Below are 14,491 nucleotides of genomic sequence, written 5' to 3'. Positions count from 1 at the left end.
TCTCTCCTCCTGGGGAAGGGACCAGCAGGAGAGAGGCCGTGCAGCCATGGGGATGTGCTGGCACCTGCGGGATGGGGGAGGTTATGGGCAGTGGGACTGGGGGCTGTGGAGGTGCCTGGACCAGGCTGGGCAGGGCAGGGGCTGGTGGCACCTCCCAGGTTGGAGGCTGAGGGCACGTGAGGCGCTGGCAGCAGCTTTGGATTCACCATACAGGGCACAGTGGGGTGACCTGGGTGGGTGTCAGGAGCTGGGGCTGCCTCAGCTGGGGACATCCCATGAGCTGCAGGAAGTACCAGCCTGTGGCTGCTCTCTGGCACTTGGGATCAGACAACAGCCGGATCAGTGCAGAGAACCCAGCCTGTGCCTGCAGGGATAACCTGTGTCTGTGTCTGACAACAGCTCCATGTCCATGCTGACAGCCCCGTGCCCAGCACGAGTGCTGGATCATGGGGGTGGTTGTGGCCACCTGGGCCTGGCACATGCTGTGGCACACCCCTCCTGGGTCTGTTGGGGCAAACAGCTTGCCAGGGCTGCAGCGGGACACAGCTCTCAGTGCTGGGGCTGCAGGGACCACACTGTGATGGTGAATGGTTCCTGGGGCCACGCAGGATGAGGTGGCTGCTGCTGTGATCCTTACCCTGCGGCATGGGCACAGCCTGATGGGCAGGTGATGCGGAGGAGCCTGAGCAGACCCAGCTCCTGAGTCACCAGTGCTGGGGAACACCAACACCCAAAACCCGCCCGCTCCCAGCCCAGCAGGTCCAGACACGGGCTGGGAGCCCCGCACACGGCTGTGTTTAATGGGCAGCTCAAGTCTGAAGTGGGGAAGCCGGAGCCCCTGGTTCCTCTGCCCAGCCCTCAGCACCACAGCAGGTTTCTGAGGCTGTCGTGCGGCAGGCGCAGGGTGACTGGCTGGGGTAGCACAGGCAGCCTTGTCCGTGGGGAAGGTATTGTCCAGCTCCTCTTCTCCTGGTGGGGCATGGAGCTGGAGCTGCGCTGGGGCTGTTCTGGGCAGTGCAATGGGGCTGCAGGTTCTGTCCAGCCGGTGTCACTGTCCCTGAAGGCTTCTGAAAACAGCCCAAAATGGTCCTGGGGCACTCACGGGAGGGAGCATTATTCTCTGCTGACAGTAACCACCCATGGAGACAGCCCCAGCCCAGGGAGCGCTGTGCCTTGTGGTCCTGCTGCATCCCCAGCAGCTCTGGGCAGTGGGAGCATCCACGTCCCTGTGCTCCAATAGGTCCTTGACTGCTGCAACCCAGAGGAGAGAATCCTCCACAGCACCCCATGGCCCTGCTGCTTCCAGCGTTGCAATGGCTTGGAAAGACGGAGAGATCCATCCCCTGACTGCAAGCAGAGTCCTGTCCTGTCCTGCTCCTTCCTGAGGCGTCTGGCACTAAAGAGGACAGATACAGACCCTGAGACACTGAGTGTCTGCTGCCCTGTTCTGCCACACTCTAAATGTCCCCAGCCACCTCCTGTTCCCTGCCCCAGTCCTATCCCAATCCTGATCCTGGCTCTGCTGTCAGCCAGAGCCATTCTCAGGCAGCAGCAGCACCAGGGATCCAGCATCCCTTGGGACACACTGGTACCGGAGCAGCCTGGGCACCTCCCCAGCAGGCTCAGCCCTGCATCCCTGGCTGCCTGTGCCAGCGGAGTGAGTGGACATGGAATGCTGGGCTCAGCCCAGCACCTCCTGCACATTCCTGTTCCCCAGCAAGCAGTGGGGCTGGCCCTGGCCATGCTGCTCCCCCCATTCCAGCACAGAGCAGAGGAATGCCCATGTGCCCAGCTGAGAGCCCTGGCAGTCCCTGTCCTGCTCGCGCAGGGCTCACCTGGGGCTCAGGAGCGTCTCCCCCTCTGCTCGTACACGGAGTGAAGCTTCTGAATGAGAAATACTTTATCTTCCCCTTCCTGCAATGAGAGACATCGCAGTGAGCAGCCGTGGGACGTGCTCTGGGATGTCTGAGGTGGCATCGGGCAAGAGCCTGATCGCGGCCATGCCGGGGCTGCAGCAGCCGGGCCGGGCTCACGCACGTTGGCGATCTGCTCCTTCAGCAGATGGATGATCCTGCGCTGGCCTCTCAGCACCTGGATGTTGAAGTAGATCCCGGCTCTGCAGCAACAGTGAGGAGGGATGGCAGCATCCGGGACACGGCGCCCTGGAGTGACCCCGGCTCCAGCCCCGCTCGGGACCGTGACAGGGCACCCCAAAGCACATCCCCGGGGGCAGCCTCGGGTCCGTACTCACAGCAGGACCCCGGAGACGAAGAATGGGAGGAAGGGATTTTCCACCAGCACCTGGTGGACCCAGGTGAACCAGGTGATGTTGGGGTTGGACTGCTCCAGCACTTGCCCCCAGGTCTGCCAGGACTTGTAGATGGTTTCCAGCCCCTGGAAGGGGCCACAGGTTTCTGATGGCTGCACCCTGAGCACACAGACCAATGGGGCCGGTCAGAGCCATGGGCAGCCCATGGCCCAGCCTCAGAGATCCAACCCTCCAGGGACCAGCCTGCCCAACCATCCCCCTTGTCCTGCATCAGGAACAGCTGGGAGCAGTGGTCACAGTCCAACTGCTGCTGTGCTGTGTGCAGTGACCACAATGCGCAGCCCTGGGCCAGGCTGACGTGCTCCATGTGCCATCAGGGCTGGAGGCACCATCTCCTTCAGCAGGCAGCAGCAGTTCTGTGCCCAAGCCGTGGCCCGGCACATACTCACGACCAGATGGTGTACAAGAGGAAGACGGCTGCACCCAAGAAAGATGGGAAGCAGAGCAGGGTGATGAACACGGTGCTCATGTGAGACGCTTGCCAGGGCTTGCTTGGGGACTGGCAGTTGTGCATCAGGCTGGTCTGCAGGCACGGAGCATAGTCCTGGGCTCAGGGAAGCAGCCACAGGCACATGAGCAGGACAGATCCTGTCCCATCCATGCGCTCCCTGTCCTTGCTCCCGAGGCCGCGCTGGTGGCTGCAGGGCAGCCCGTGGCACTGCGCAGTCACGGGGAGGGGACAGCTCTCACCTTTTTGATGTAGAACAGCAGCAGCAGCTTCAGGACCTGCATGGCCGGCAGGAGCGGCGCAAAGAGAACACCCAGCCTGGGAGAGGGGGACCGTGCACTGAGCCGGCTCTGAGCCCAGGGAGGCAGCGGCGCAGCACCCACACCAGCTCTGGTCAGGCTTCCGCACAGCCAAGAGCTGGCACCTGCGCCCCTGCCTGCTTTGTTTTGTTGCCCTCGTCCCACCCGTGTGGGGCTGGGGGGCCCCCATGACCCCACTGAGTTCCCAGTGCCCAGTCCCAGCCAGCCCCGGCACTTGCAGGGGCCCCGCGGCATTGGGCAGCAGAGGAAGGAGCTGTGCCAGGCGGCACGCGTCTCACCAGGTCAGGGTCTGCCCGTAGATCAGCTCCAGCACGTTCCGTGCGATGTCAAACTCGGGCTTTCGGCTCCTCTTCAGCCTCTTCTCCAAGACGAGCCTGGGCAGGGGCAGGGGCAGAGCTCTGCTCCCACGCTGCTGCTGGGGCTACGGCAGCGGAGCCGGGGCCAGGGCCGGGCCGGGGCTGTCACCGCCGGAGGACACCTCCCGGGGCAGTTACCTCCACACCAGCTCCCCGAGGAGCGTGTCCAGGAGCGTGAACACGAAGTCCATCACCACAAAGCGATACAGGTCCTGCCCCACACACGTCTCCCAGCACTGGGGAAACAAACGGAGTGGCACAGACCCATTGGCAGCGCACTCTGCCGGCTCATGCCGAGCCTCTCATCACCCCAAGCCCTTCTCCTCAGGGCTGCCCCCAAACCATTCTCCACCCAGCCTGGATCTGTGCTAGGGATTGCCCCAGCACACATGCAGGACTTGCACTTGAACCCCATGAGGCTCTCGCTGGCCCCCCTCTCCACCATGTCAAGGCATCACGCTGGCAATGAGGCTTCTCCTCCTTGACCTTCCCGTGGTTGTGAGGGGCTCTGGGACCTTTTCCTCCCTTGCACCCCTCTCCCAGCCCCCCCAGATCTGGAAAGCCCCTGTCTGGCTGTCGCCCCCCTCTCCCTGGCAAAGGAGCAGATGGCGCTTGTGGTGCAGAGCCCTGCCGCAGCCTCGGCTTTGCTCCGTGCTCCCCGAGCAAGGGACAGTCTGGATGCTGCGTTGCAGGGGGCTCACATGGGCGCTGGGTGCCCCCTGCAATGACCCACACAGAGCCCAACCCTGCACGGCAGCACTGACCTCCTCCATTGAGCAGACAACCCTCCGGCTGAGCCACTGGTAGCAGAGAAGACCAAGCAGGACCATCTTCAGAATGAGGTTCCTGGGGAGCAGGAACAGGGCCAGGAGCCCCTGAGCCCTTGGGTTGGGGGGGGGCTGAGCCCCATGGACAGAGTGCCTGGCCCCAAAGCCTCCCCACACCGCAGGTGGGGCACAGGATGCTCCCGTCTGCCCTACCTGCAGATGGCCACGTAGACCTGAGCCCCGGGGTAGTCCTGCCTCTCCCACGCCGCCAGCAGGTTGTACAGATGGGGCATCACCGCGTTGAGCGCAGACACCACGAGCGGCAGGGCCAGCAGGAGGGTTTCCTGCTGCCGCTGCCCCCCTCCCTGTGCCCGGTGCTCCTGCTGGACCTGGCGAGCAGCACCTCGGTGAGGACACGGGGAACGATGCCGTGGGGCTGCCCCTGTCTCCAGGGCTGCTTCACCGCCTGCCCAGTACCCAGCCCAGCGCCAGGGCGAGGGACAGCACTCACCGCGTGCATGTGCTGCGAGAAGCGGTGCACAGCCACGGTGCAGCCCAGCACCGTGCTCAGCGACAGCAGCCAGGCCAGGAGCAGCACCGCGGTGCGGCCCAGGCGCTGGCAGAGGCTCCGTGAGCGGGAGCAGGAGCGCTGCTCCGCCAGCAGCTCCTGTAGAGCAGAGCCAGTGCTGCCCAACCTGCTCCGGGCTGCACCCAGGTGGGACCCAGAGTGTGCGGGACCAAGCCCAGTGCTCACCTTCAGCTGGGTGCAGATGTTCTCACACTGCAGCTTCACTGAGCGCCTCTGGACCACCTTGAAGTCCCAGGCACAGAACACTTTGACAGGCAGGTCCCGCGAGGAGCTGCCTACGCGGTAGCTCTCCCCGAAGGAGCGGGACACGCTGCAGCGAGAGGAAGGTGTCAGAGCACCAGTGCTGGGCAAAGGCTGCAGGGCCCGAGGTGCTGCCAACCCACCTGTACACCAGCAGGACACAGGTGATGAGGAAGGAGACCCCAACACTGGACATGTAGGCCAGGGGCATGTTGTATGGGAGCGGAGGGGCTGCGAGGGGGCACGTGCTGGGGCTGGAGGCGCAGGGGCTGTTGAGGGTGGTGTTGCTGTAGTAGCCGTAGTAGAGCAGCGACTGAGTGAAGTAGCCCTGTGGAAAGGCACCATGGGGCCCACAGCTCCCTGGCCAGCCTGGCACATGTGGGCCAGCCCACGGGGAGAGAGCCCTGGGATGGGGCAGCACCAGGGCCCCCTCCTGCACCCCCAGCACTGATGGTCCCAGTGCCCTGGCTGTGCAAGGGGAGGGACTAGGGCATCACTGTGGTGGGGATGCAGGACAAGGATGGGGCATTGCTGGGGGCGGGGGGATGCAGGGCTGGATCCAAGGCTGGGAGCAGCTCCACTGCAGTGGTGCAGTGCTTACCGCTCCTGTGAGGAGCTCAAGGCCAGTGAAGGGCTGGGGGTTGGCTGAGGCGGGGGGATACGCAGCCTGCAGGGCTACCACAAAGACCAGGAGGATGAGGAATGAGATGATGTTGAACACAAAGAGCGTCTTGAGGAAGAGGAAGTAGGAGAGGACACTGGAGCCGAAGCGGCCACCAATCTGCTTGAGTGCGTAGTGCCAGGGCTGCGCGGCGGGAAGCAGGGACAGGAGCCTGTACCAGAGCCTGCGGCAGCACTGCAGGGACAGCACAGGGAGAGCACTGGAGTTGGACCCTGCACCAGAGCCCCCGATGCTGCTCCGCACACCCGTGCCCTGGACTTACGAGGATGATGTGGTCCTTGGACCCTCCGCAGGGAGAGGGCTCCTGGTGCTGGGCACGGTGCCTTGGGGGGCCCCTCTGCCCGCTCAGCTCCTGCCTGCCCAGCAGAGAGCGGTGTTAGAGGGGGTGTGGGCCCCGGCACAGCTCTGGCTGTAGGAGCCCTGTGGGGCCAGTAAGACCGGACGTACCGGAGGGCGCGTTTCTCTGCCAGGCAGAGGGGCACAGTAAGCAGCATGTGGCTTCGTTGGCTGGGCGAGAGGCTCAGCAGCTCATTCACCAGCAGGCTCCGCTTGTCTGGGGGCACAAGGGGCTCAGCAGGATGCAGCCACCAGGACGTGCCTGTCCCAGACCTGCTGTGGGGACAGTGCCTGGCGATGCTCACCCTGCAGTGTGGCCGTGGCAGGGTCAGTCTCCGGGTCATACAGCCGCAGGCTGGGCCGTGCTGCGCGGCAGAGCTGCTGCAGGGGCGGGCGGCTGCTCCGGCGCCGCAGCCGTGCGGTGCGGTTGTAGTACTGGGATATGATGGCCCCGCGGCTGCGCCCTGCAAGCGATAGCGGGCACAGGGTGGGTGGCCACAGGACAGCAAGGGGACAGGAGAGCTTCTGGGTCCAGGGCTGCCGGGTGGCACCTACCGATGGTGCGGCTGGGCATGCTGGCAAGGATCCGCAGGGAAGCAGAGGAGTACCCGGGGTGCTGCTCGCCCTGCCTGGGCTCTGGCCAAGCTGTGGCACTGGTGTCTGGGGTAGCCTGGCAGGCCGAAGGCTCTGGGAGAGGGAGGGCAGAACATGGAGCAGTGAGCACCAGAGCACCCATGGCTCTAGTCCCTGCGGCTTTGCTGCCCTGCTCTGGCACTAAAGCCAGGCTCCTGCCCCGGTGTGCACTCCCTCTGGCACACCCCCTTCTCCAGGGCCACTCTCCATGGCCACAAGGGCAGGTCTGCCCTGCTGCCTGCACTGGCGAATGGTCAGCAGGCTCCTGCACATCCTTTGGCCACAGCTGGCCCAGGCAGGGTCCAGGCACACGCACTGTCCCTGCCACACCCTGACCGTGCCCATGGGGCTTTACCTCTGCCCCTATCCTGCATCTCCAGCTCCAGACCTGCCTCCATCAAGCTGCTCTGCTCCTGGATGAGCTGGTGGAAGGAGGTGTGCAGGGCTCCTTCATTGTCTGGGCTCGGCTCCTCGCTGTGGGGACACAGACCTGCTCTCCTAGGGCTGGGGCACGCTCCAGGGCCTGGAGCCATGGCAAAGCCCCAGTGCCAACCCAAAGCCCGGCCATGCTGCCCCATGGCACAGGCACCCAGAGCCCGTTGGGTGGGCAGGATGCTGGAGGCACCGCTCGTACACACCCATCACTCCCGGGGTCCTCAGAGACGTGGAGGGTAAAGGAGGGTGGCTGCGACATCCTGCAGGGCCGAGGGGTCCTGGTAGCACTGCGCTCCCTCCAGTCTGTGCCCTGCCACGGTGAGCAGACAGGGGTCAGCAGGCCCCGTGCCACGGCGCCCCGATTTCCTCAGCTGCCCGGGGGGTGATGGCCGCTGGGACGGTGACGGAGCGGGTGCCGGGGCGAGCCGGGGCTGTGGGGCTAAACCCGTATCTAAACCCGTGAGGAGCACAGGGTCAGCCCGGCCGGGGGCCAGCGGGCTGGGACCTGAGGAGGGTCAGGAAGGAAGGGCAGCGGCGGCGGCGCAGGTTCCGCCGAGCAGGTCCCGCCGCACGGGGCGCCCGCACCAGCCCCGGGCTGCGCCGGGGGAGCCCGCCCGCCTCCGGGACTCGGCGCTTCCGACCGGCGCCCTTCTCCGGGCCCACGGGGCTCGAGTCGGCCCTGCCAGCTCGAACTGCTCTGTCCCCCCGAGCAGAGCCGTACCTGCCCCCCCCCCGCCAGTGCCCTCCCGGGACCCGAGAGCGGCTCCGCCGGGGCCCCGCCGCTCGCGTCCCGTTGTCCCCGCCTGCCGGAGCCCCAGCCCCAGCGCCTTCTCCTTCCTCCTGTCCCTCCTCCCTCTCCGCCACCCCAAGCCGCGGTACCCCCCCAGGGCGGACTAAGGCTGCTCCGGGCAGGCGGTGGCACCCGCGAAGCTCCCGGCCCGGCCCCCCCGCCAGCTCTGGTACCAGGAACCGGGGGCTCGGCGCGGGAGCGAAGCCGCCCGGGCCAGCCCAGCGCTCCCTGCGCCGGCGAGGGGCGATCCCGCAGCGAAGCACCCTGCTCCCCACCGGCCGCGCTCACCGAGACCCGCCGCGGGGCCGGGCCTGTCCCGCGGCACAAAGTACGCCGGGAGGTGCCGAGCGCTCCCCCGCCGCGGACCGCGTGGAGCTGCCGTGGGGCCGGGGCTCCCCGTGCGCGGCTGCCGCCCCCCCCGCTGCGCAGCAGCGAGGTCCGCAGGTACCGGGCACGGGCGCGGGCTCGGCGCCAGCGGCCGGGTTGGAGGGGACCCGGTCCCAACAGCCTGAGCCCGCCCCGCCCCGCCCCGTTGGCAGCGGGGACCGCCCGGCCCGGCCCGGCCCGCCCCGGGGCGGTACCGCGCAGAAGCGGCCGGGACGCGGCGGCGACTCCGGAGCGATGGAGGGCGGAGGCGGCGGCGGCGGCGCTTACGGGGCGGCCAAGGCCGGCGGCGCCTTCGATCTGGGCCGCTTCGTGCAGCAGCCGCAGGTCGTGGCACGGATCGCCAGCGCGGTGAGTCGGGACTGGCGGGATGGGACCTGGAGGGGCTGCGGGAGGGCCGGGCCCGCACCCGGAGCCCGCCCGGCCCGGCCCGACCTTCCCTTCCTGTCCCGCTCGCCCGCCCCCTCCGGGCCCCCCCGGTCCGGCGTTCCCGTCCCTTCTGCCCGCCCCGGAGCCCGCCCGCCACGGCCTTCTCCTTCCCCTTCTCTTTCCCTCTCCCGGCCCGGCGCAGCCGCCGCGCGAACGCTCAGTGCAGCCCCCCCCGGCCCGTGCCGGTGCCCCCAGCCCTGGCAGGACTCCCCGGCCCCGGTGCTGCCCACCGGACGCCCGCTCCCATCCCCGCAGGTCTTCGCCCTGATCGTCTTCTCGTGCCTGGTCGGGGAGGGCTACACCAACACCCCCAGCTCCTCCCAGCTCTTCTGCATCTTCAACCACAACGAGGATGCCTGTCGCTACGGCATCGGCATCGGCGTCGTCGCCTTCCTCGCCTGCGTCTTCTTCTTCATGGTGGATGTCTACTTCCCACAGATCAGCAACACCACCGACCGCAAGTACCTGGTCCTGGCAGACCTCGGCTTCTCAGGTGCGTGCGGGTGTGGGCAGGGCTGTGCCTCCTGCGCTGCCACAATGGCTGCCCTTGTCCCATGACGTGGCTGCCGGCGCCTGGCGAAGGGAGTCGCTCCCGCCTGGAACACTGCCCACAGGCCACGCGCTCGTTGCTCAAGGCACTTTGAGGAGCCACGGGAGGCTGTGCCGGGTGCCTGCGCCAGCCGCCAGCCCTGTGCAGCCTGGTGGGAGCAGGGTTGGGGCTGGGGACCCTCCTGGGAGCAGCAGGATGCAGCCTCGGCCCCTCATGCTCCTGCCTTCCCCCTTTAGGTCTCTGGACGTTCCTGTGGTTTGTTGGCTTTTGTTTCTTGACCAACCAATGGGCCTGGACACAGGCCGAGGATGTGCGCATCGGGGCTGACTCTGCCCGCGCTGCCATCACCTTCAGCTTCTTCTCCATCTTCTCCTGGGTGAGTGCTGCTGCGGGGGAGTGGGGCACTGCCATGCTCGGGAGGGTGGTGCAGGGGCTCCCTGGCCCCGTACCCTGACGCCACCGGCCCCTTGTCTCTCCAGGGCCTACTGATCGCCTTCGCTTACAAGAGGTACAAAATGGGGGTGGCGGACTTTGCGCAGAGCTACATCGACCCCAGCCCGGAGGTTTCAACTCCCTACTCCAGCTACCCCAACATCAGCCATGAGAGCTACCAGCAGCCACCTTTCACCCAGACGGCGGAAGCCCCTGAGGGGTACCAGCCACCGCCAGTGTACTGAGCCATGGCTGGGGCCCAGCAGGGATGGCTGCACCGGTGCAATGCGCTGCTGTGGGGTGCAGGGGAGGGACCCGCCACGTGAAGGGAGGCAGTGGGTGGGAAAGCGGCTGCTGCTTTGTGTGAAGGCCGCTGGCCGTGGTGTGGGGTGCAGGAGCTGAGCTCCCCAATGCTGGGACCCGGTGTGCAATGCACAACTGCTGAGTGCAGCCCCGTGGCTGTGGGGAGGGTGAGTGTGTGGGGCTGGCCCTGTGAGGCCAAGCTCCTGCCCCTGGGGAAGCTGCTGTGGGGTGAGTGTGTGGTTTGCACCCCCAGCTCTGCCCCGGCCGTCCCTGTGACTGCTGCCCCATTCTGGTGCCTTTCCAGCCCCACTGGCTGCGACCCCTCAAGTGCCAGCTTTTGCTGCCATAGCACAGCCGGGCCATCCGGCTCCTGCCTCTCCCGTGCCTTCCCCCTCAGCTGCTGCTGGGTGAGCTTCATGCCAAAGCCCTGTCTTATCTCGCCTCTAAACTCTGTGCTGTGCCTTCCCACAGCTGCACCAGAGCTGCCAGTGCTGGGTGATGCTGTTTGGGATCTGTGGGAGCAGTGAGTGCTGAGATCTCCCAGTGGGCGTAGGGCTGACCCTGCTCTCCGATGGGGGCCCTGGGTGTAATTCCTGCTGCTGCAGCCTCTGCACTTGCCTCTGCATCCCACACCCCACTCAGCTCCCGGCCCATGCCAAGGCGCTGGTGCGGGCTGCCTATCTCAGGTTGTGTGTGCTGCTGCACCCAGCAGCAGTGTGGTGTGCAAGCTGGCGCTGCTGGGGCTGGCCTTCAAGTAGTTCTTTGTCACCGTAGATATGGAATAAACTTTTTCACCTCACCCCCGCCTCTCTTCTCTGGGGAAGCAAAGCAGGATTCCTCCTCCTCCCCCAGGGGCCGGGGCACCCAGGCCAGGGAGCAGCAGAGCAGCCCCAGCCAACTCCTGCACTGCAAACAGCACGCTCATACTGGGTCTATTTTTAGTCTGTTGGGTAGGTTTGGGCTCCAGCGCAGGCAGCTGCTGCGAGCTGTCAGCCTGTGCTGGTCCCTGCAGGGGAGCCTGCTCAGAGCAGACAGGTATAAAACACACACAGAAACTCATTAAGTTATTTATTAAGCTTAATTCATCGAGTTATTTATTAAAGGGGAAAGCCCAGGCCTGGCACTTGCACACTTGTGTCTGCTAGAACTGTCACCACCCCGAGTAACGCAGAGGGACCCACGCTTATCAGATGGTGTCATAACCTCCTGGCTGGTGGGTGTAGGCAGAAAGCACTGCATTGCATAGGGAGATGTGAGCTGGCCAGAACCAAGAGCTGCTGCTTGGAGCTTGTGGGGGCTAGCTTAAAAGTGCTTTTGGGAGGAATAAGGAAGAAAACCCAAACCTTCCAGAAAGCCAAAGGTCAAAGGGAGAAGAGGATCCTTCAGCCAACCTGCAGCAGAGGAATCGGCCTTGAGGAGTTTCAGAGGGCTCAGAAGGCAGCAATGTACATGACTAAGAGCTGAGAACCACTCACCCAAAGCGGTCTTTGAAGGAACAGCAGCCCAACCCTTGACAGGTTAAGTCCTGAGCCTCCAACCCCTTCACAGGTAACTGAGCATTGAAAGGGCAGCACCAAGCTTGGCTCTGAGCAAAACCCCCTTCCAAAAGGACCCTGGCTTAATACAGAGACTACTGCTAGACTAACACGAGTAAGACCCTGCTGTCAAGCTGCCAGTCACCCTGCCTTTCCCCCTTTTCTGTTTCAATAAAGATATACAGGACAGATAGATCAAGAGTGTAATGGCAAAGGGATAAGCCACATGCAGTCATTCGAAGGGAGCACCGAAAGCCAAGCTAAGGGATGGGTTATCCCCTTGGACTGCATGGAAAAGGGAAGCAAGTTAAAAACACCGAGTTACTGTACATTGTGCCTTAAGAAACCTGGGATTTAGCAACAGGGCACCAGAGAGAAACAGTTGCGTTCCCAGGTGAGGGAACCAGCCACCAGAGCCAGGTTGAGCCTACACCCAGCCCAGGAGAGCAGCTGGAGCAATGGGAACCTGCAGCCTGACTGCTGTGACAAGGTTCCAGGGCTGGTTTGGTGGCAGCATCAGTAGCTACACCCGTCCCTTCCTGTGTTCTAAGACAGGAACTCCCTTTGAGCTAGGCTTCCGCTTCTGCATCAGGTGCGGCTGATCCTCTTCCTCCCCGTGCCTGGAGCAGGGGAGTGGCGGGCGCTTTGCAGGGGGCAGTGGGCAGTTCAGTTCTGCTGAAGTGGAGGAAGCCGGAGCAATCAGAGCTGCGGCCTTTAGCTGCCTTCTGCTTGGCCTCCTGCACACAGGAGCCCAGCAGTCAGGAAGCGAAGATCTTGCGGCAGGAGGCAGCCACATTGAGCTGCTTCAGCATCAGGGGCACGTTCTCCTTGTTCTCTGGCCCAGGCTGAGGGGGCTGATGGTGGAAGTAGCAGGCTCTGCAGACGGAGTGGTACTTGTCTGCTCCTCCAATCACCTCAACCTGGCAGGAAAACTGGGGGAGTGACTCTGCAGAGCTCAGCTCCCCTGAGGAGATCCCTCTAGACCAGCAGGACTGGCAAGGTGAAGCTACTGCAGGACCTTCTCTTCCAAGGGAATCCCAGACTGGTTTGGGTTGGACCTTAAATCTCATCCAGCTCCAACCCTGCCACGGGAGCAGGGTGCTCCAAGCTCCTGTGTCCAACCTGGCCTTGAACACTGCCAGGGATGGGGCAGCCACAGCTTCTCTGGGCACCCTGTGCCAGCACCTCAGCACCCTCATAGGGAAGAGCTTCTGCCTAAGAGCTCATCTCAGTCTCCCCTCGGGCAGGTTAAAGCCGTTCCCCTTGGCCTGTCCCTACAGGCCCTTGTCCCAAGTCCCTCTCCAGGTTTCCTGCAGCCCCTTTAGGCACTGGAGCTGCTCTCAGGTCTCCCCTTCAGGAGCTTTCTCTTCTCCAGGCTGAACCAGCCCAGCTCTCTCAGCCTGGCTCCTTAGAACTCACCTCCCTCTCTGCTCCCAGCCTCTTTGTGTAGGAGGCCTCTCGGTAGCACTCCATGCACACAGCATTCAGCTTCACCACGCTCTCTGCCAGCGGCACCAGGTTCAGGATGCCCCCGAAGGCCTGTGCCAAGACAGCAGGATGGTTCTGTTGGATGGTTCTATGAGAGGCTCAAAGCAGCTGCTGTACTAAAACAAATGTTTTACCTTTCTCTGGAAAGTGCCATCAAGTGCAGCAACTATGACGGTTTTCCCGGTGTTGGCCATCATCTCACAGAACTCCACAATGTCTGGGAACTAGAGAGGGTACCGAAACAGCGTCAGGAGGAAGAAGGGGCAGTGCTTTGCTCAGGATCCAGCAGCACAGGGCACAAACCAAAATGGAGCCATGCTGCCTACCCATAAAATGGGCTCCAGCCGCACTGTCCTCAGCCTGCAGGAAGGACAGGGTTTGACTGCACAAGCACAGGGGGATCAAATAGCCCCAGGGAACTCCTCCCCCTGTCCCCCAGAGCATTTGGACCCTGGGCTGCACAGGGCAGCTCCCATCCCGCAGAGCTTCTCAGGACCTGCCCTGGCACTTACGAACTGGCCCTCATCGATGCCGATGACTGCAGAGCTCAGCGCCTCCTGGTACACGTCCTTGAGCAGACAGGCTGGCACGGCCTCCATGGTGCTCCTTGGGAAGGGAGAGCAGGTGAGCCCGCAGCCGAGCTGCTGGGCCCGCAGCGGGGGTGCCCGTGCCGCAGGGACTCACTTGTCGTGCGTGGAGACACCGGAGGAGCCGTAGCGCGTGTCCTTGGCGTATTTCACCAGCAGGCACCGGTACTGCGCGAGCTGGAACCGCCGCACCCGCCGCATGAGCTCCGTGCTGCGGGAGAGACGGCGGTCAGCGGGACCGGGGCCCTGCCCTGAGCCCCACGCGGGCCCCTCCTGCTCCCGCCCGCGCCGGGCCTACCTCTTCCCGGAGAACATGGGCCCGAAGATCACCTGCGGCAGAACCGGACGTCAGCGGGGGCGGCGAGCGCGACGGAGCCGCGCAGGCGGCTCCCGCGCCGCCCCTGGCGCTGCCCGAGGCCCCGGCAGCCCGGCCGCAGCACGGCCCCCCCCACCCCCGGTACCTGGATCTGCCCGCGCGGGCGGCCCGGCGAGCCGGGGTGGACCCCGGGCACCGTGAGGCAGCTCATAGCCGCACCGACTGACCGGCCGGCCCGGCGCCGCGCCCCGCCCCCCGGCCAATCAGGGAGGCCCCGCGCCCCGGCGCCGCGGCGCCAGCCAATCAGAAGAGCCTCGCGCCGCCCACCGGGCCAATGGCGGCACAGGCGCGAAAATTCTTTTTTCCCCCTCTGAGAGCCCGCGCCTTCCCGGCGTGCACCGCGCGCCGCCCAGCAGCTACGTCACCCCTCTGCCAGCCCGCCAGGCGTCCCCGGCCACACCCCCCGGGCTGCCAATGGGAGCGGAGCGGCCCAGCCCGGGGCTCCGCCCCCGCCACGCGCCACGGCCCCACCCCCCGGGCAG

The 14,491-nt window shown here is 65.1% G+C and overlaps 3 protein-coding genes across 6 annotated transcripts; 1 reads left to right on the top strand and 2 right to left on the bottom strand.

Annotated features, from left to right (window-relative positions):
* Positions 1–773: 773 nt before the first annotated feature.
* Positions 774–8,295, bottom strand: TMC6 (transmembrane channel like 6). Of its 4 annotated transcripts, none has more exons than XM_065693616.1 (21): positions 8,214–8,295; positions 7,339–7,445; positions 7,056–7,174; positions 6,623–6,754; positions 6,373–6,531; positions 6,179–6,284; positions 5,994–6,087; positions 5,651–5,905; positions 5,193–5,377; positions 4,975–5,119; positions 4,732–4,887; positions 4,434–4,609; positions 4,218–4,299; positions 3,592–3,689; positions 3,376–3,471; positions 3,020–3,095; positions 2,719–2,873; positions 2,252–2,428; positions 2,038–2,116; positions 1,836–1,914; positions 774–1,396 (listed from the first exon to the last, which is right to left on the bottom strand). In XM_065693616.1, the coding sequence occupies exons 2-20, from the start codon at positions 7,392–7,394 to the stop codon at positions 1,843–1,845; spliced, it is 2,418 nt and encodes an 805-aa protein (XP_065549688.1). In that variant the 5' UTR covers positions 7,395–7,445; positions 8,214–8,295; the 3' UTR covers positions 774–1,396; positions 1,836–1,842. The 4 variants fall into 4 exon arrangements, with proteins under 4 accessions (XP_065549688.1, XP_065549689.1, XP_065549690.1 ...); XM_065693617.1 differs by having other exon boundaries at positions 2,719–2,852; XM_065693618.1 differs by lacking the exon at positions 4,732–4,887.
* Positions 8,296–8,490: 195 nt separating this feature from the next.
* On the top strand, positions 8,491–10,822 carry SYNGR2 (synaptogyrin 2). Its single transcript, XM_065693621.1, has 4 exons — positions 8,491–8,660; positions 8,994–9,231; positions 9,525–9,664; positions 9,768–10,822. Exons 1-4 carry the CDS (start codon positions 8,547–8,549, stop codon positions 9,963–9,965), a joined length of 690 nt encoding a protein of 229 aa, XP_065549693.1. The 5' UTR covers positions 8,491–8,546; the 3' UTR covers positions 9,966–10,822.
* Positions 10,823–11,078: 256 nt separating this feature from the next.
* TK1 (thymidine kinase 1) lies at positions 11,079–14,213 on the bottom strand. Its single transcript, XM_065693622.1, has 7 exons — positions 14,095–14,213; positions 13,932–13,963; positions 13,731–13,844; positions 13,559–13,652; positions 13,181–13,270; positions 12,978–13,097; positions 11,079–12,478 (listed from the first exon to the last, which is right to left on the bottom strand). The coding sequence occupies exons 1-7, from the start codon at positions 14,158–14,160 to the stop codon at positions 12,317–12,319; spliced, it is 678 nt and encodes a 225-aa protein (XP_065549694.1). The 5' UTR covers positions 14,161–14,213; the 3' UTR covers positions 11,079–12,316.
* Between the last annotated feature and the right edge of the window lie 278 nt (positions 14,214–14,491).

This window comes from Lathamus discolor, chromosome 13 (genome assembly GCF_037157495.1).
Source record: "Lathamus discolor isolate bLatDis1 chromosome 13, bLatDis1.hap1, whole genome shotgun sequence".
NCBI classification, from domain to species: domain Eukaryota; kingdom Metazoa; phylum Chordata; class Aves; order Psittaciformes; family Psittacidae; genus Lathamus; species Lathamus discolor.
The sequence above is the reverse complement of the archived record's forward strand: the minus strand, read 5'-3'. Positions and strand labels throughout refer to the sequence as shown.

Bases quoted from the DNA above. Each gene is read 5' to 3' on its own strand.
- TMC6 (XM_065693615.1), bottom strand. From the start codon at position 7,278: ATGGGGCAGCATGGCCGGGCTTTGGGTTGGCACTGGGGCTTTGCCATG. The intron at 6,285-6,372 runs GTGAGCATCGCC...TTGTGCCCCCAG, and splicing joins TGCCACGGCCACACTGCAGG to ACAAGCGGAGCCTGCTGGTG. The intron at 2,429-2,718 runs GTGAGTATGTGC...CTGTGTGCTCAG, and splicing joins CTCTTGTACACCATCTGGTC to GGTGCAGCCATCAGAAACCT.
- SYNGR2 (XM_065693621.1), top strand. From the start codon at position 8,547: ATGGAGGGCGGAGGCGGCGGCGGCGGCGCTTACGGGGCGGCCAAGGCC. The intron at 8,661-8,993 runs GTGAGTCGGGAC...CCATCCCCGCAG, and splicing joins TGGCACGGATCGCCAGCGCG to GTCTTCGCCCTGATCGTCTT. The intron at 9,665-9,767 runs GTGAGTGCTGCT...TTGTCTCTCCAG, and splicing joins TCTTCTCCATCTTCTCCTGG to GGCCTACTGATCGCCTTCGC.
- TK1 (XM_065693622.1), bottom strand. From the start codon at position 14,160: ATGAGCTGCCTCACGGTGCCCGGGGTCCACCCCGGCTCGCCGGGCCGC. The intron at 13,845-13,931 runs GTAGGCCCGGCG...TCTCTCCCGCAG, and splicing joins CCCATGTTCTCCGGGAAGAG to CACGGAGCTCATGCGGCGGG. The intron at 13,271-13,558 runs GTAAGTGCCAGG...TACCCTCTCTAG, and splicing joins GCATCGATGAGGGCCAGTTC to TTCCCAGACATTGTGGAGTT.